At 52.3% G+C, this 18,695-nt stretch overlaps 1 protein-coding gene and 1 long non-coding RNA gene across 2 annotated transcripts; both read right to left on the minus strand.

Moving 5' to 3' along the window:
* Nucleotides 1-1,050: 1,050 nt before the first annotated feature.
* LOC146445639 (uncharacterized) lies at nt 1,051-5,487 on the minus strand. Its single transcript, XR_014855662.1, has 2 exons — nt 2,046-5,487; nt 1,051-1,627 (listed from the first exon to the last, which is right to left on the minus strand). It is a non-coding gene; the product is annotated as an uncharacterized LOC146445639 (long non-coding RNA).
* Nucleotides 5,488-7,310: 1,823 nt separating this feature from the next.
* Nucleotides 7,311-16,830, minus strand: P2RY2 (purinergic receptor P2Y2). The gene is made up of 2 exons (XM_085078014.1): nt 16,625-16,830; nt 7,311-10,006 (listed from the first exon to the last, which is right to left on the minus strand). The coding sequence occupies exon 2, from the start codon at nt 10,000-10,002 to the stop codon at nt 8,926-8,928; it is 1,077 nt and encodes a 358-aa protein (XP_084934140.1). The 5' UTR covers nt 10,003-10,006; nt 16,625-16,830; the 3' UTR covers nt 7,311-8,925.
* Between the last annotated feature and the right edge of the window lie 1,865 nt (nt 16,831-18,695).

An 18,695-nucleotide genomic window follows, 5' to 3' on the forward strand; every position in this document is an offset into this window, starting at 1 on the left:
GAGTGAGTGTTCCATCCTTGGAGAGGACAAATTCATGGCCAACCCATAGGGTTGACAGTCCTTGGGCATTATCTTGATGGGTTTGATTTGGCCCAGCTAAACCCCTGCCTGGCCATGGTTAGAATGTTGTTTGGATTTAGCAGAGAAGGTTCAGTTACAACAAAGTGTTTTCAGTGGAAAAAAAATCCTGGTACTGCAGTGTTTGACTGCAAAAAGGGAAATGGCAAAGAAATGAGGAAGCTCCTGAGAATTAAGCAGCTGAACAGGATGAAATGTTTGCAGAGGGAGTGGAAGTGGGCTGAGGATGCAAATGCAAAGCACTGATTCAAAAAGGCCCAGGGCAGCCAGGTTCAAACAGCAAAATGTCATCAGAGGAAAGAAAATCTCCTGCTGAAGGTCCATGTTGAGTCCAAAGGGGGAGGCATGGAACAGGTCATGGACACAGCAAGTTGAAGGTGTAAACCCACTTGAGTGTGTGGAGGATTTTGGGGAGCAACTCAGTGAAAGCTGTAGAAGGAGTTAACAGGAAGCAGAGCCCACAGAGCATTGCTGCAGAGCTTGGTGGTGGTGGTGGATAAAATTAATTGTGCTGAATTCACAGTGCTGAGGAGGTGGCAGCATCTCCTGCCAGCTGTCCCTGCCCTGCTGTTCCACAGGGAGATGGGCTGGAGCTGGGACAGACCCCAGGGGGAATGAAGATCTGATCAAGCTCCAGGTTGGAAAAGACCTGTCCAAGCCCAGGATGAGGATCCAAGATCACCTGGATGGAGCAGGGGGGTTTCAGCCACCACGACTCACCCACCTGGAGGAGGTAGCGTGACGTGTGGAGGTTATAAAAGTGGGAAAGTCTCCAAAGCAGGGACATTTTCTGGAGCTTATCTAACTTACCCCACCTCCTTCTCACAAAATCCTGCAGCCACAAAAGCAGGGTGTGATTCAGAGCAGGTATCACATTGCTAATTCCTTCCCCCTGTCCCTTTCCCAGGGGCCTCTGCCAGCAGTGGGGCACTGGGGCTTATGCAAATACGCATGAAAAAAATGCACAACACATCTCAAAATACATAAATATATATTTATATATATAACAGGCTTCACAAGACATTTAAAAAATGTGGCTGCTGTTACCAGGATATCTCCAGATATCCGTAGGAAATTCCCTGGTGGGGACATCTCTGAATGACAGCCTGAGAAATGCAAAAGAGGTCCTTTTCAGTGGTACTAAACCATGTCATTAAACCTGAGATTACCTGGGGTCACTTTGTATGGTGCAGGGTAAACATTTGCTCTTACTGGAAAAGGATTTTTTTCTCCCTCCCTGCTTTTGTGAAGGCTTTATCTGCAGGGTAATGAGTCTTTCTCTTGCCTTTTTCCTACGAAATCGAGTTTCTTAAAGTGTTCCAACTGATTCCTCCTCCTCCCACACAGGGTCGACGTCAAGTGTCCACCAGTTTCACAATAATCCCATTAACTTGGAACCAGACAAAACCCACAAAGCCAGCCCTGGGCAAGGCTGGGGCAGGAGGCATTTTTTGACTGGGTGGTTGAACCAAAATTTGGGAGGAAAGCATAATTCCAGTCAAAGGGAGGTCAAAGCAAGTAGTTCCCGTTGATTTCTTTTAACCCTTGACTATTTTGGCCAAAAAAGAAAAAAAGAAAAAAGAAAAAAAGAAAAAAGAAAAAAAGAGAAAAAAGAGTGGAGGTTTTTTGTGGGTTTTTTAGTTGAAAAGGTGTCTTTGTGAAATGAAAAGTGCTTTGCATCAGAAAAGTAGGAAGGGGAATAATTCTATCTCCCAAAATTATGATGTTTTCTGGGAGTTGAGTTGTTTATAGGAATCCCAGAATGATTTGGGTTGGAAGGGACCTTAAAGTTCATCCCAACTCCCAGCCATGGGCAGGGACACCTTCCACTAGCCCAGGTTGCTCCAACAACTTGGATTTCCATCCAACTTCCATGCACAACTTCTCCATCCCCCCCCAAATACTTCCACCCTCAACCAACATCAGCAGAACAACACCTTGGTGGTAAATCTTTGTGTGGTGCTCACCTGGAATGATTCATCCTCCTTGGACGTCACCAGCTGGATCCATAGCCCTGGGCTGGGAATGTCCAGAGCAATTGTTGCACCACCCCTGACAAGGTTTGGTTCCAACTCCTCCAAAGCAGCTCTTTTTTTTGGGGATGCCCATCTGGATGAGGCCACCTGGGCATTTTGTGTGTCTCATGGGGTCCTGAAGGGGCTGCCTCTGTCTCATGGGTTCACACTGGGGGTCTTGTGCAGGTCCTGGCCAACATTTCTCCCAGGACAGGCTGTAATCACCCAAACCAAGCATCTGATGGGCTAAAGCAGGGGGGAGGAGACCCCAAAACACCACGAGCCTCACCAAACAAGCTGAAGGAGGAGCCCAGAGGGGTGCAGTGCTCTTCCTCCATCTACGGGCAACCCGGAGGAAGAGCAGCTGATATAAATCCAAATTTGCAGCACATTTTCCATCCAGCTGCATTCTGGGTGCGCTGGAAGAGTTACCATAATTGGGACAAAAAATGGAAATATTTTGGAGATGAGGGGGATTTTGATGCTACAATGGTTTTTTGGAACGTGCTGCTCTTACTCCTCTCGCTGCCTCACACCACCAGCCAGATACAGAAATGCAGAGATGGGTTGCAACATCTGGGAAGCATTGCCTGGGAAGGATGATGGATTTCGAGGAAATGACCTCAGAAAGTCTGGATGAGGCTCAGGAGAGTGGGGTATTAATCACCACATGGAACTGGCATCACAGCACGTGGGCATTCACTGCTGCCCACAACTCTGGCTTGAGGCATCATCCTCACGCTGCTCAGCCCAGGCCCACAATCCCCAAAACTCCACCCCCCAAAAATCCCCAAAATCCTGTTGTTGCTCCCCACACCTGGTGCATCACCCCAGCAGCTGACCACAAAGGAGACCCTGAGCCCAGACCACCCAGCCAGGATCCCGTTTGCCTGAGGAAGAGCAGATGGGGATGCACGAGCAGGGAGGCTGCTCCAGGGCTTTTGGGACTTCCCTGGCAACCCCCTGTGGTTCTGTGTGCCAGAGGGGTTTGGGGTCAGCATGGCAGTGCAGATGGGCTTGGGAACAGGGGCTTGGGAATGCTGACGTTGGTGATGGTGCAGTGACAGCGATGCCCACCCACCCACTGCCCCCAGAGGGTTATTTTTAGGTCTCAGCCCTGTGAGCTCATCCTCGGGGGATGCTGGAGGGTGAGACATTGGAGTATCGGCATCTTGCTGAGCACAGGGCTGCAGAAGCTATTTAGGGACGATTTGGGTCATTCAGCAGCTCCCAGCTGGGCTGTCTCCACTCCTTTGCCCAAGAAGGACCAGAAGAGTGTGGATCCTCCCCTTTCTTGCAGCCTTTCCGCTTGGCCCTGCAGGTTGCGGTGACAGGATGACACCAAAGAGTCCCACAGGAGTTCCCAACCTGCTTTGCAATCCCATCCCGAGGCTCTGGAGCTCTTTTGGGACCAGCTGGACTCGTTCCACAGGCCATGAGGAGCGTTGAACCCGCGCCCTATTTGCAAACAGGCTGTGCTGACACCCAGGTGACGCCTTGTCCTGCTGCCAGGCTGTGAAATGCACCCAAGTCACGGAGCAGGAGCAGGGCAAGAACCGCATCCGGCTGTTCCGGGGTGCTGGAGCCACTTACCTGGGAAAGATCTTAAGGAAGACATCCCATCCTCTTGCTTCTCAGCAGAGGAGGTTTGCAGGGAGCTCCAGAGCCCGGAGGAATGACTGAGCAGGGACATCCCTCTGAAATAAAGCTGTTTCCAAGTGCAGTGATGGTGGGAAAGCCCCACTTGGCTCATACCAAGGTCTTTCCCAACGTGTCCTCCACCTCCATCCACACACATCCATCCTTTCCTAAAGGTGTCCAGCCAGTTTCCAACCCACTTGCCCCAGTTAAAAGGGAAAAAGGATGTTAAAGGAGCATGAAGCCTTTCCCCAAGGGAAGGGATGGAGCTGGAGCAGTAGGTGGGCCACTGGGTGATGAGTTGGTGACCAGGCTCTTTCCCTGTCAGCAAAACCACAGGTGACAGGATGAGAAACCAGGCAAGGGGAACTTCAAAGTGAACAGAAAACCTCCCCATTCCCTGGAAAGTGCCATGGGTGAAAATCAGGACCCAGTCAGAGCCACAATCCCAGCCTGGGGACAAGGACCCTGCTGCTGGCACATCCCCTTGGCACCAGCAGAGGACTCTGCTGCCGCAGGTTCAGCCTGTTCAGCTAAATAATTTCTCAGTTAAAAATCAGCCTAGGATGGGGTTTGCACTGCTGGGACCAGGATCTTCCAGGTACCTTCCACCACCTCCCAAGGTCCCCCACTGGCTGAGACCTCAGCTGAAAACCTCCTACCCCTTTCTTTCCAAGTTCAAAGGTGGGAGCTCGGTGGTTTGAGGGCATCTCGAGGATCTGAGGGGGCTGGAATGGGGTTGTGACACAGTGCCTTTCCACAGTGAGTGGCAAAAGCAGAGCAGAAGGATCTGGTGGGAGAATCTCCAGCTCTCCTACCATCAAATGGGGCTGCAAAACCTGCCCAGGCAAAATGGGGCTTTGGGGGTGCTGCAAAAGTGGGAGCCTCCAGCACCGAGCTGAGACCTTGCAGCTCATCTCATGAGTGAGGAGCCACAGGCAGGACACTTTCAGCAGGCTGGGAGGATTTGTGGAGTTGCTGTTCTTGCATACATTAGGTTTTGGGGTTTTCTTTGGCAGTTCTGGATGCTTTTTTCTGCCCCTGGGAGATCAGGCAATAGGCATGAGGGCTCAAAACCTTCTCCAGTCCTGGAGCATGGATTGTGGGCATTTGTATGCTGATATACAACACATGCATGTGTGTTTGCATGTGCACACTCCAGCTGCTCCCCAAAACACACCCCAAAATGCTGGTGCTTAGCCAGGGCTTAAAACTGCAGGTATTTGAGGAGAAATAATTTTAAAAAAATATTTTAAACTTTCAGGCTTTCCTGAGCATTTATTTGCCAGAGTCTGCAAGTATTGGTATTGAAACTGTGAAAGTCTTCAAATAAACTCCTCACAAAGCTGCCTGATTGGTGTGCTATTTCAAACACCCACTGGTTTGGTTTCTCCCTAAGAAACTGCTGCCTTGGCCCACCCATTTTGGGGGATTTCTGCAATCATATTGGTTTGTGGGATTTGAGAATCTCCCCCGTGTCTGAACACAGCTTTGGTCTGCTGGGTGGCTTTGGGGCTGCCACCTTCCCTCACCCCTCATGGTGTGAGGGACACTGTGCCACGCCAGCCCCTCTGGCATGGGGAAGTGGGGGAGGTTTCTCTGGTGTCTAAAACAAATTTTGAGCTTTAAACCCAAATTTTGTTGGGTGACAGCTCCTTTGGCTCCTTCCCCTTCGTGTCACAATGTCCCATGAAACTCATAGGAGCTCAGCAGTGCAGGGACTTTGTCCCTTTATCAAACTGGCTGAGTAGAGCAGAAATGGAGCCAGGACTTGAAAAAGAAGTGGATGCACCAAGTATTTACAGTAACAACACAGCCCATTGCCTGCCACTGTCCCATTAAGGGTCTACTTCCTAGAAAGGCATGATCAGGAAGGAAAAGCTCTCCACTTGGATGCTGGGAAGATCCAGCAGAAGCGTGCATCCCTCCAGCCCATGTGGCACATTTGTTTCCTTGGCAGGAAACCATCAGTGCTCTTAACTTTCGCTTCCTGCTCCCTGTGCTAAGGGATATTTAGAAAAAGTGGTTTGTAACCACTTGGCGAGGCTGGCTGGTTTTTTTTTCTGCTCGTTTCTCTGCACAGCCTCTCTGGTCCACATCAATGGCTGTTTTTCTTTCTTACTTCTCATTCTTGGGTTTGGGTGACTCAGTGCTGCTATGAGCTGCGCAGTCATTGCAGGAAAAATTTGGGAATGATGCTGGAAATCCCACAAGATAAACCTATTCACGTGTGAGCCCTTGGTCCCTGGGCATTAACCCCGGAGAGAGACCCCAAAACCTGGGCTGGAAATCAAGAGGGGCTTTTCAGAGGGTGCCTCCTGGGATACCTCATTTAGGAATTCTGGGGCTTACAGCTTTTTTTTTGGCTTTATGCTTTTTAGACTTTGTGTTTTGGCAGCTCTAATGGCTACAAAGTTCTTGGAAAGAGAAAGCAAAGCAAAGCTTTCTGCCCTGGTGCAGGGGACCACAGAGGGCTTGTGTCCCACAGCAGGGTGATGAGTGACTGTGGCTGCACCTTAAAGACATTGCTGGGACATTGAGGGTAAACTGATTTGAAATCAGTTTCAGGATGGAAGTGAAGGAATTCACAGAACCAGAGAGTCATGGAATCCCAAGAGGTTTGGGTTGGAAAGGACCTTAAAGATCATCTCATTCTAACCTCTCCTCCCACCACGGGCAGGGACACCTTGCAGCATCCCTGTCCACCCTGGCCTTGAACACTTCCAGGGATGCACAGAACAGTGGGTTTCCATAAAATTATACTTGCAGAGATCATCCATATCCCTTGGAAGTTCCTCTCTGAGCTGCTCAGATTATTGCTGAGCAGACTGCAAGGCTTGACCGCAGTTTGGAACAAACACATCCATGGATGTGTGTCCTGAGCCTTGTTTCACTGGCAGAGAAAGGCCCAGAAAAAGCCAGGCTGGGGACCAAGATAAATCGCAAACCAAATGAAAAATAGATTGAAACCAAATGTATTTTTTCATGGGGACTGTGGTTAGGCTCAGGAAACCTTCTCCTGGTGCCTGCAGGGGAAGGTGAGGAGCCTGTGAGAACAAGAGGTTTCCAACATCTTGGTTTGGTGGCTTTGTGAGTGGCTGGGAGAACCAAAAAAAAAAACCAAAAAAAAAGGTCCATGGGATGGGAGATTAATTATTTTGAGATTTGTTAATTAATCTAACAATTAATCTAATTTTGAGATTTGTTAATTAATCTAACAATTTCTTCTACTCTTCAACATGAGCAGCCTAGGAGAAGCTGCCAACTCCATGGAAACACAACCAAAAAGGCTAGCTACTGAGTTTGTCATGCTCCAAGGGGTTTTGGCACCCTTGAAGCCCTGCCACGACCACAGAGCTGCCTCTGCACCTGGGTTTTGCCAGAGCTGGTAGTATCAGCCCCCTGAAATCACTGAATTTAAGAGCAGAGATTGAATTCACTGAATTAGATGGAGATCAAGATTCACAGAGGAGTGGACAGCTGTACCTGGAGCTTAAAATATGTCCATGACATTCAACAGCCCATTTCTACCCCCAGTATCCATCTTTGCACATACCAGAGGAGATGGCTGACAAGTGCTACTAGTAGAAATAAACTCCTTTACTATCAGAAATCTGAGGCGTTCGCATGTTACAAAAATAAAAATGTACAGTCACTGTCATAAAACTCACCTTTTCTTTTCTTTCTAGTATAAGTTAGTGCTTTTACAAACAAAACAAAAAAGTCTAGAGTTAGATTTCCAGCTGGGGCCTCTCCAACTGCTCTGCATCTGGCCAGTGGGATAACCTGGAGATCAGGATCACAGAGGGACACCCCTGATGGCACTGCTGCCCAGGGTGGTGGCTCAGCCAGAGGAAGGCAGGATCTCCAAGCAGGACCTCAGGAGGGATCTCTGGGTATGTTTTTCTTGAATTATTCTGAGCACGTAACTGTGTCCACACTGCTTTTTGGCAAGGGCAGGGGACAGGGCCAGGCCTGGCCTGCAGTGACATTTGTACCAGTTCAGTGGCACGGCTGAATTCATTTCTCCCAGTTATTTGTCTCGCCCCAGTGACTGAGGCATGACCCTCAGCACAAAAGCCAAGCCTCCTTCACAAGAACAAAGAAATAAAGGTGCTGCCATGGTGCAAGCCTTGTCTTAACCCAATCCTATCCCAAACACGCTCGAGGGTGGGATGAACCACCCTACAAATGTCCTTTTTCCAAAATCCAGGCAGAATGGGGTTAAGCTCAGCACCACTTACGGCTCCTCAACGCAGGGTTCAGTGCTGGCAAATTCTGTCACCTCTGAGGGACAGCAATGGGGAGGTGGCAGTGCTCAGCCAAGAGGATGAGCACTGGTCTTTGCTGCTGGCCTGGAAACATGAGTCACCAGGAAAGGGGTTAAAAACAAGACGTGAACAGCTCACCTTAAATTTTAATGAGCTGGAGATGATTACTAAAGCCAGTAGCTGGAAGCTGTAGGTTCCTAAAAGCTTTTAAAAGGTGACTGTTGCTGTTGGGAAGCACTAATGGGTTTTTTGGAAGATGTTGGCCCCACTGGAGAAACCTGCAAGGGGACCTGCTGGATGGTACCAGTAAACTCCAGTGGGCTGCTACCAGTGTACTCCAGTGGGATGGAATGTCCTTCAGCACCCTGGGTAATGGGAAGCCAGCCCTGGGACAGGATGGGAATCCCATCCCTGCAGATCTTCAGGGATGCAAAGCTGTAGGAGATCCTTTCCTGCTGTAGGTGATATTTGTCCTTGACATTTTCATCAAGCTGCTCAGAAGAGCTGCAGCTGACTCTCCTCATCCACCCAAGGCCTTTCCTGCCTTGCCAAGGCACAGAGAAACTCCAGCTCCCCCTGTGCCAGGCGATCTGCACACGGAATTCTTTAGGGGGACCTTTTGCACACGGTGTCTTTGTGTTGCAAAATGATTCAAGGCATCCAGGGTGTGAATTTTTGTTAGCAGATCCTCAGCACTGAGCAGAGGGGCAGGCTGGGACGCAGAGCCAGAGCTCAGGGTTTGTGTGTGCAACCACAGCTGCATCCTCCTGAAAAAGGCACAGCAAAACAAGCAGAGGAGCGTGTTTGACACAGACCATGCTGGGCTGGGTGCAAGCCAGGCACCCCAAACACCCAAAGCCTCGGGCCCCAGAGCATCCTGACCTCCCTTCACACCGGGATAAACCCTTCTGCTGTGAGCAGAGCTAGGATTTCAGCCCCTTGGAGAGTGTGTCTGTGTCACTGCTGGTTCCCAGGTGACTGTTGGGCACGATGCCCAGAGCAACCTCATTCTGAGGCTTCCCTAGCATTTTGTTGCCTGCAAACTTCATAAATCGCTGCCCTGCTAAGAAGTACAAAATGGGGTCCAAGCAGCTGTTGGTGCTGGCGAGGGGACGAGTCACCTTGTAGGCCAGATTGATGGCATTGAGGGTCTGACAGCTCAGGTCCCAGCTCCGGAAGGAGTAGTACAAGGTACGAGTGACGTGGAAGGGAAGGAAACAAACAATGAAGACCACCAGGACGATGATTATCATCTTCACCGACTTCTTTTTGGAGCGGGACAGGCGGGAAATGCCCCGGGTGGGCTGCAGCAGCCGCCGGGCCATCAGGCAGTAGCAGACGATGATGATGAGGAAGGGGATGCAGAAGAGCAGCACCAGCATCACCGAGCTGTAGATGACAAACTGGCCGAAGAGGTCCTTGCTGGACGTGTCGTGGCAGGTGATGGTGTCGCCCTTGACGCTGGTGGTGACGAAGAAGAGCACGGGCGACTGGCACACCACGGTCACCAGCCACACCAGCACGGACACCCGGCGGGCGTGGCGCACGTGGCCCCACTGCAGCGACTTCAGCGGGTAGCAGATGCCCAGGAAGCGATGGATGCTGATGCAGAGCAGGAAGAGGATGCTGCAGTAGAGGTTGGTGTAGAACAGGAAGCGGACGATCTTGCAGAGCCCCACGCTGAAGGGCCAGTTGTCCCCCATGGCGTAGTAGTACACCAGCAGGGGCAGGGAGACCACGTAGAGCGTGTCGGATATGGCCAGGTTGAACATGTAGGTGGTGGAGGCGTTCCAGGTCTTGATCCTGAAGATGAAGGCGTAGAGGGCCAGCAGGTTGAGGAAGAGCCCCACCACACACACGATGCCATAGGAGACGGGCAGCAGGACGTATTTGAAGTCCTCATCAAACACGCACTTGTAGGGGTTGTCATCTGTGCCACCCGGGTCCAGGGAGCTGTTGATGGCTCTGGTCCAGGCTGGAGGAGTCGTGAGGTTCTCCATTGCCCTGTGGGGAAAGCAAAGAGGCTGTAAGGATATGGAAACAATGGCTCAGGAGGGCAGAGCATCACCCACCACAGACACCACTGCCTCGTGGCGTTGGTGACACAGCTGAGGCAGTCCCTGGCATGGAGGAATTATGGTCAGGCAGAAAAAGGGAGTTTTATTTAACCTCACTTTGGACCTGGAGCACAGAGGAGGAACTGAGCTGCTCTAAAGTCATCAAAAAACCCCAGGCCACACGTGGGAGTGCACCTCAGATCTCCTGCAGCCCAGCTCAATGTCACAAACCACACTTCCCACCAGGTTCACACAGAAATTTGGCCTCCTGCATCACAGAACAGGAAAGATGCTCCATTCTGTGTTTAACCAGCCATGAGAAGTGACTCAGCTGAGCACCATGAAAATCAGGTCCTGCTAAATCCCAGGCAGAAAGGATTAGAAAGTGGAATTTCGAAGAGCAATGCTCGTGACTGGCCCCCATTTCAGAGATCCCCAGCTCCTTCTGGTAGAGCAAACCTCACCACATCTGGAGGCCCTGTACTCAAACCTTGACAAAAGGAGTGTGTTCTCCACCACAGGGGCTCTGCCTGGGTTGTCTGGTGATGATGATGATGGGTTTTTAATTAGTGTTGGGCTGATGGTGGCCTGGTCACAGTGCTGCTCCCTGGCCTTGAGACCTGCCTGTGCAAAGCTGGTTTCTGCCTGGGACTGATCAGCTGAGAGGAGGAAAATGGGCTCGAAAGGGTCTCTGCAGACACACAGAGCCTGGCCTGTCTGTGAGGAGGGACAAGGGCCCTTTTGTGCCCTGGGCCCAGCTGACACACGATCTCTGAGTGAGTCCCTGGGTCAGGAATCAAATTAGAATGCATTTCCTCCCTTCCTGTAAGAGAAGCTGGTTCGATGTCCCTGCTGCTCCCTGCCTTACGGGAAGCCTGCGGAAATGGGGGTTCCAGGGACATGAATCCAGCACAGGGACTGGCAGCTCCTGCAGGAGAAAAGGGCTGAGAAAAGATGCCCTTGGAATGAGTGCATGGGATGCACTCTGACCCAAATCTCATCAGGATTTTAGGTGGAAAAGAGCAATCCCAGCCTTCTCAGGTAAAGGGCTCAGCTCTAACCCGGTACCACCATGCTGAGGGACAGTGTGGCCATGCCCTTTCTTGCAAAACAAGCAGTTTTCATCCAGAGCTATCCTGCCTCTACCTCCACCTCAGATCTTGCAGGGAAGGAGGTGATGAAAGTCTCCCAGAAGCTGCCAGCCTGGATGATCTCTCAACAAAGTAAAGCACTTCAGTGCTTTATTTCAGTTATTTATTTGTTATTTGACAAGTCATTGCTGATGCTTCCAGCCCATCACAAGGGGATAACTCCAGTCTTTGCTCCAAGGACTGGATCAAACAACCTGTCCAGATTTGCACTGACACATCCCACCTCACTGCTTCTCCCCTTGGAGCAGAGCACAAACAGTGCTGGCTGAGGCTCACACTTCCCAAGGACAGGGGTGGAAACCCCACATGCTCTCACCCCAACTAATCTGCAGCAAAAACCCCAATAGAACTTTGGGAACCACTTTGTCATGAAAATTAGGAGCCAGCACCCATCTTGCTCTGTCCTGGCCTCAGGGTTTTGCTTTTCCTGCTCTCAGTTCAGCTTTGCTCTCATCCTGCTTCCCTCGAGTCCTCAGCACTGTGGCTGTGGATGGAGAGGGTTAACAGAGCTCAAGCAGATGGGAAAAAAATTTCCAGCTGCTGTTCTCCGCAGTTTCTTGCTTCCCTCTGAGCTTTGCAGATCTGTGGCCAGCCAGAGAGAGGTTGCCCGCAGACCTGGCAGGCAATGAAACGGGTTGGACAGGCCACCGTGACCGAGGGAAGCCACACAAGATGCCCTAAAAGGCACAGGGAAGGGTCACAGAGTTCCAGAGGCTTCAGGCTGGCACGGGATTTCTCCCATCTGCATTCCCTCTCTCCCCTGCAGGCAACCCAGCACTGGTGGGGGGAGATCACCCTGATTTTCAGCCCATCTCGCCACAGGCTCCTGAGACCCTAGTAAGAAAACCCAACAAAGGGTTTGAAACCCATCCCTAAGCCAAGGTGGAGAATTTCCTCCGGCTGCCCCAGGGATGTGCCAAGTTCCTCATCTCCATCTTCAGGAGAAGGAGCAAACAGGGTTTGCTGGCTGGTTTGAAAGGAGCCTTGTCCTTGCTGTCGTGCTCTCCCTCCTTGCTCCTTGTGGGAATGCAAAAGCCTTTCTTTTCCCTGTTTCACCCTAGTTTTGCCCAGAATCTGCAGGACAAAACCCGCTGTGTGTGCTGGGCCCGTGGCTGCAGGCCACCCCCTCACTCTGGTGCTGCTGCATCCGCAGGGAGCGAGCTGGAGAGGCCAGGGCCAGCCAAGGCCTGTGAAGGGACAAGAGCTGGCAGCTGGCACTGCCCTTTGCTGTGCCCACGGGTGGCACGGACGCCAGCTCCGACTGTGACACCCTGAGCCCCCGGCAGGACGAGGGGAGGGTGACAGCAGCAGCAGTTCCAGAGGATGCCAAGCAGGATAAACACTGCTGTGATCACCAAAAGCAAGCAAACCACGATGCTTTGGGGAGAACCACCTGCACCTGTCTCATCACATCTCCCAGCCCTTTCCATGGTCACAGTGGGAAGTTTTTTCTCTGGCATTGGATGCAGGTGAAACCATGATAAGAAGCACAGCTTTTTAGGTGCTCTCCAGCCAGTTTCCTCCATGCTGAACCACATTCAGGTTGCAAAGGCTATCTCTCTCTCTGCAGCGTGGCCTTGGACCTGTTTATCCCATGGGACACGGGAGTTTTTCCCCAGAAACAAGTAAGATCAGTGGTAGTGAATGAAGGCAGCACAGGAGAGGAGCCTGGGCAGATCAGTGCCCTCAAATATAGGTCCCCACAGGCATGTGCACGTGATGTCAGCATCCCAAAATGCTCCTGTAACTGTATCTGCCAGGGATATTTAGATCAGTCAATATGGGAAAGGAGGGGGCTGTCATGGGAGAAGGTCAAGGGCAGTCGAGGGATGGACAGCACTCCATAGGGACACCATGTTATGGGTACTGATTTGCCAAGTAAAGGCCTTGACTCCTGGTTTCTGCTTCATTTTTCAGCATTCCCAGTGCCATCCCAGCCATGTTTCATGCTTGGGAATTTGCCAGCAGCAGCAAAGTCACTGAAGACAGCAAAGCACAACCAAATCACGGCTGCAATTGCTACATTTACACCGGGGGTTGATGAGGTTTAATTTGCCTTCCCAAATAATTAATGTGGATTAATTTACCAGCAGGACCTCGCAGAGGCAGCTTTCATTCTGCCACAGCTACCATTGTTTTACGCCGGAGGCTGAAACCATGATCCCTTCACCACATCTCCTCCCTGACTCCTTTCCAATGGACACACTGAGAACGTGGGTGTCTTCCCTGCCCTAATTCGTAGGCATTTAGTAGACTCATCAAAATCCTCGCTCTGGATCAGGAACTACTCAAGACTCTGGGAAGCAAACGACCTGGAATCGTTTTTCACTGCCCTGGGTCTGCGGTTGAAACCCTCCGCAGCCAAAAGCAAACAGTTGGGATGCTCCCAGTCCTGTCTGCTCGGAGCCATGAGACAGGATCTGGCTGAAATCTGAGCCTGCCCAAACTGCCTGCTTTCCAGCTGCCCTTTCCCTTCGGCTCCTTTCTGCCACACTGACCTTCAGAGCCCTTCTCCTCCGGGCTGGCTCCGGCCATCAGTGGACTGAGGACATCCCCAGCTGTCCCGGCTCCACCATCCCCGGTGCTTCTCTCAGTGATCCCAAAGCAAGACATCTCCAAGATTCATTTCCAGGATACCCAAGCAGCTTAAGGGGATTTATCCATCTCCCTGCCAGGCAACATCCCTCTTTTATCCTGATGGGTGTGATCTACCCATTCCTCCATCGCCAAAATAGCCAGAACACCTCCTTTAAACCAAAACCTTGCAAAGAATCTGTGTTTCTGTTCCTTACAAAAAAGCACCTTTGGAGGGCAGCTCCACTCCAGAGATGGAGCTGCTCCACTGAAGCAGCCACGTGCCTCAGTTTCCCCTCTTGTCACCAGGTTGAGAAACAGCAGAGCTAAATCTGTTTTCTCCATGTAAAATATTTTTCTGGGGGTGTTTAGGTTTCCTAGAGGGTTTTTCAGTAACTTGATCCAAGATAAAAAGGGGAGAGGGAGTCTGAATAAAAGATATAACCAGTTTAAAAGAACTTCATGACTTTGTTTGTAGGTAAAATAAAATGTTTTGCTTTGAAACAAATGACTTTTTCTGGGAATTTCTGGTTTTCCCCAAGAAACTCCCTGAATTCCTCCCTGAATCAATCTCCCTTCCAGTCTTTGCTTCCCAGGGGGTACCAAAACCACCTGCCTTGCTCGACACCATGGGAAATCAATTGGGATTAACCAAATCTGTGGCTTTAAAGTGAATTAAATAAAAGCATTAAAACCATCAGTGACAATGGTAATTGAGGCCACCTTCGTTCAGCTGAACCTGACTCAATTCCCAGCATGGCAGCATCCTGGGGACAGATCCTTCAGGAAGCAAACAGCAACCCTGGCCAATGTTTAAACCTTTCATCAACACTTCTCTTCCTGCTTCAGCAAAGTTGATGCTTCCAGACTGTTTTCTCCTGCAGCATCCCATGGGATTGGGGACAGATCCTATCTGAGCCCTCAAACTTTGAGCTTCACTTATTGCATGGGGAAGGCAGGGCACTTACATCCTTTAGGCTTCCTGGAGGTAGAAAGGTGGTGTTTCTATCAGGAGTTTGACTTTGGTTTTGCCCTCCACGACCTTTTGGTGCTCACTGGAGGAAGGAACTGAGTCAGACTGGGAGAAGACTGGGGGACCAGTTTCTGGCCAATCCCCGGCTTTTTGGTAACCCTACAACTCCATATCTGGGAGAAATGATGTTTCCATGGAGACCTGCCAGCCTCCTCCTGCCCACCCTGACGGAGTCACCCAGCACCAGCACAACCACCCTGGCAAAACCAAAGGCACTCTGGGACACAACCAGGATAACACAATTATCAGGCTCCACCATGGCACCACCGGAAAACCCCACACGGGGTGGACTTCGGGGGATAATTTTTTGCTCCACAAGGAGCATCCCATGGAAGCAGTAGGGTCTTTGCTCCATGGGTGGTTCCCACTCAGGTTTTAGTGGGGCTGCAGAGCATGAAGGAGGGAGCCCGGCATGGCCGGCAGCACGCTCCACTGCCAGAGAGCTATTCACAGTTCTGGCTTCATGTCAACATCCCGAGATAAAAATCGCACTGGGCAGAGACAGGATAAAGTCACTCAGTGCCATGACAGTCAGAAATCCTTCTAGGGCTTTTATAACCCACTAAGCCCCGGGATGCAGCCGTGCTTTGGGGCTCAGCACGTTTTGGGGTGTCTCCTTTTGCACTGGAGCCCCTGAACCCATCAGCCACCCTTTGCCTGAGGGCAAACGAGAGGAATTTGGTGGTAATGAAACAGCCCAATTTTGGCAGCAGTGACCACGAGCCAGGGCCACCATCCCCCAGTGTTGGTGGCCCTCCAGGGCTGGGTTTGCTGCTCCTCACCTCGTGCACAGGAAGGCAGTGGGTTGCCAAATGGCTTTTGCAATAAACCGATAAGAAAACTGGAACAGAGAGAGAAATGAGATGTTTTGCCCCTAAAGTTTTTCCTGCAGTGTCGTCAGCCAGTGCCCAGCAGCTGCTAGAAGGAGTCAAAGCGTTTGAAATCAGTCTCACCCACTGCAGTGTCAATTAAAACACTCCCAAGGAAATTACACAGGGAGCCCAGCATGCAAAGAGGTGTAAAAACACACTGAGCAAAGCAGGGAGTCAGCTTCAGGGCCTTGACCAGAGGTGTGTACGGGAAATTCTGGGTAAACAGCCAGTGAATTCCCGAGGGAAGGGAGAAACTGAGAAGCAAAGACATTATTGTGAATTAATGCATAAAAATTCAAATAATTCAGGCAAAGAGGAGCAAAAGGAGAAGGAGGCTTCCCTGAGTGCCTGGCTGGAACCATTTGTGACAGCACCAGCCCATGCCAGTGACTCCCTGCTGGCTGCTGGTCCCACTGCCCCTGGGGCACTTCGGGGCTTTTGGCACAGTCTTTTTGGCAGTGCAGGCAGCATGTGGGATCCAGAGGAGCAGAGGAGGAGACTCGGGGTTCAGCTCTGCCCGTGCAGTGCCCCACTCCCTGCTCTGGGTGCTCCCCGTGTCACCCATGTCACCCAGCCAGCAACAAGTGCCACCCCGCGTGTGCGCACAGGGACAAGTGTGTGTGTCCCCACCCGCGTGTGTGTGTGTGTGTCCGTGTCCCACCCGCGTGTGTGTGTGTCCGTGTCCCACCCGCGCGTGTCACACTGGTGTGTGTGTGTGTCCCCATTCACGTGTGTCCATGTCCCCTTCGCCGCTCCCTGTGCTTGTCTCCCCCACCCGTGTACCCACTCCCATCGCACGCACGAGTTTCCCACTCCACCCTGGCGGTCTCCCCCCTGTCCCTCCCTTCGTGGGCAGGACATGCACCCCACATCCCCCGCTGGTCCCCCCCTGGTCGCCCCGATGGTCCCCCCATGGCTCCCCGCCCGCCGCTCACCGGGCGATGCCGAGCCGGGGCTCCGTGCCGGGGGTCGTGCCCGGGGTCGTGCCGGGGGTTCAGCACCGATCGCCCCGCTCAGGAGGGCGGCGGAGCCCACGCCATGCCCGGCTTTGGTCCTTCCCCGCCCCGGTAGGGCTCCCGGTGCCGCCGCCGCCGCTCCCGGTGCTGCCGCCGCGTGTGAGCGGGACGGGGCGGGGTTGGAACGGGGATCGGGGTTGGAACGGGGCAGGACCGGGGCCAGAACCGCCCCGCCGGGGCCAGGACCGCCTCCCCTTTCTGGGACGGGACAGGAGCTCTCCTGGGATGGGAACGTGCGTGGGATCAGCTGGACTGGGACAGGAGTCCGGCCAGCCTCTCCCTTGCCGCCTCCGGGATGGGATAATGGATGGGATCGGGATTAGGGCTAAAGCAGGACACACGCTCCCTTTCCCGGAGACGGGAGTATGGATGGAATCGGGGCTGGCACCGGGACCGGACACCGACTGCTCTCCCGGGAATGGTTCCGGGTAGGAGCTAGGACAGGAGCCCTCCATCCTCCCGATGTGGAGCATGGATGGTATCAGAGTTGGGACTGACACTGGAGACAGGTGGTGGTCCCCAAATCCTCCCCTGGGAATGGGACCAGGGATGGGGCCAGAGTTAGGACTAGGACAGGACCCCTCGCACCCCTCTGGCCCGGGAATGGGACCATGGATGGGATTGGAGCTGGGACCAATCCCATGGGCACTAGGACCCGGGCTGATGCTAGGACTGGGATGTTGGGACTTTTCATCATTGCTGGAACTAGGAGAACATGGCAGAAAGTCTGCTCGAGGTTTGCTCCTTGCTGTGTCTTCTCTGCACTGCTGTCCCCACAGAGTCCTGGCACAGCACAGCCTCCCAGGAGGCTGCAGGGAGCTGTGGAAGGCCACCATTGTCACCTTCGCAGGCTGCCCTCTCCCGCAGGTGGCTGCTGCTCCAGGGAAGCAGTGAACGGGTTCTCTCTAACCTCCCCAGTGGGGTTCATTCACCTGGGTGAAAAACCTTCAGATTTCGGGGGGCTGGAGGGCTCCTGGTCAGCATGAGGCCGGGAACAAGCCCCACTGGATCATGTGCAGGTGGCCCAGTTGTTTTCCACCTCCACAAGCAGGGAGCAAGCCCCAGCGCTCCCCTGAGTGTTCCCCATCTGTGTCCCTGGGCAAAAGCCAGATCCTCCTTCTCCAGCTGGATCTGATTCCATCTGGGGGTCCTTGGGCCCCCTGGATATGGCCAGGGGTGACCTTGAAGCCCTGATGGAGGGGGGAAGGACACTGATGGCATCTATTATTCAACAGCAGAAAGTGGCAGCTGGCTAAGGAGACATTAAGAGGATATGAACTCCTGGCATGGAAACAGTGCTGCAGAGGTCTTGCTCACGGACGTTCATGCCAGAAAAGAATGAAAAAAAATATTCCTGTTTCCTTCTTCTGATGTAATTTGTTTGAGGAGGGAAAACAATACATCACATCAGAGCTATTTGGGGCTGATAAGGGAGGAAGGACAGGCTTGCTGCTTGCACAGAGGGAGGGAGATGCCTGGGCAGAGCTGATGAGTGAGGCTCAGATTTTTCACTTTGCCCAGCAGTGCCCTGGGTGCCGACTTTAGCCCATCTCTCCTGGACTTGGAAACACCTCTTGGGCAAAGCTTGGGTTCACTGGACCGCAGCACCTTGGTTTCATCCTCCAAATCCTTCACCCTCCAAAGGAGGGATGATGTCCAGAGGTGATGGATGGACATGTGGATGATGTCCAGGGACTTGTTGCTGTCCCTACATGAGCTGTGACCTGTGGGGTGATCACTGCTGCTCAGCAGCCCTTGTCTGGCGCCATCTCCCCCAGCCTGGTCCTCCAAGGTCTGAACACCCACAGCTCTTCCTCCTCAAGATAAATCCAAACAACTCAAAACCAAGAGGGAGGTGCCTTCCTCATCTCCAGGGGTGATTAATTATGGCCAGGCTGGCTGAGAGGTCTGCTTGGCGGCTCAGTCCTGGATGCTTCAGCAGGCAAGAGGAGATGTTTTTCTAAAAGCTTCTCTGGAGCGGGGAAGTGGT

This window comes from Lichenostomus cassidix, chromosome 1, assembly GCF_008360975.1.
Source record: "Lichenostomus cassidix isolate B80296 chromosome 1, HeHo_3.0, whole genome shotgun sequence".
NCBI lineage: Eukaryota > Metazoa > Chordata > Aves > Passeriformes > Meliphagidae > Lichenostomus > Lichenostomus cassidix.

What these genes read in the sequence shown, in the direction of transcription:
- P2RY2 (XM_085078014.1), bottom strand. Translation starts at nt 10,002, where the DNA reads ATGGAGAACCTCACGACTCCTCCAGCCTGGACCAGAGCCATCAACAGC.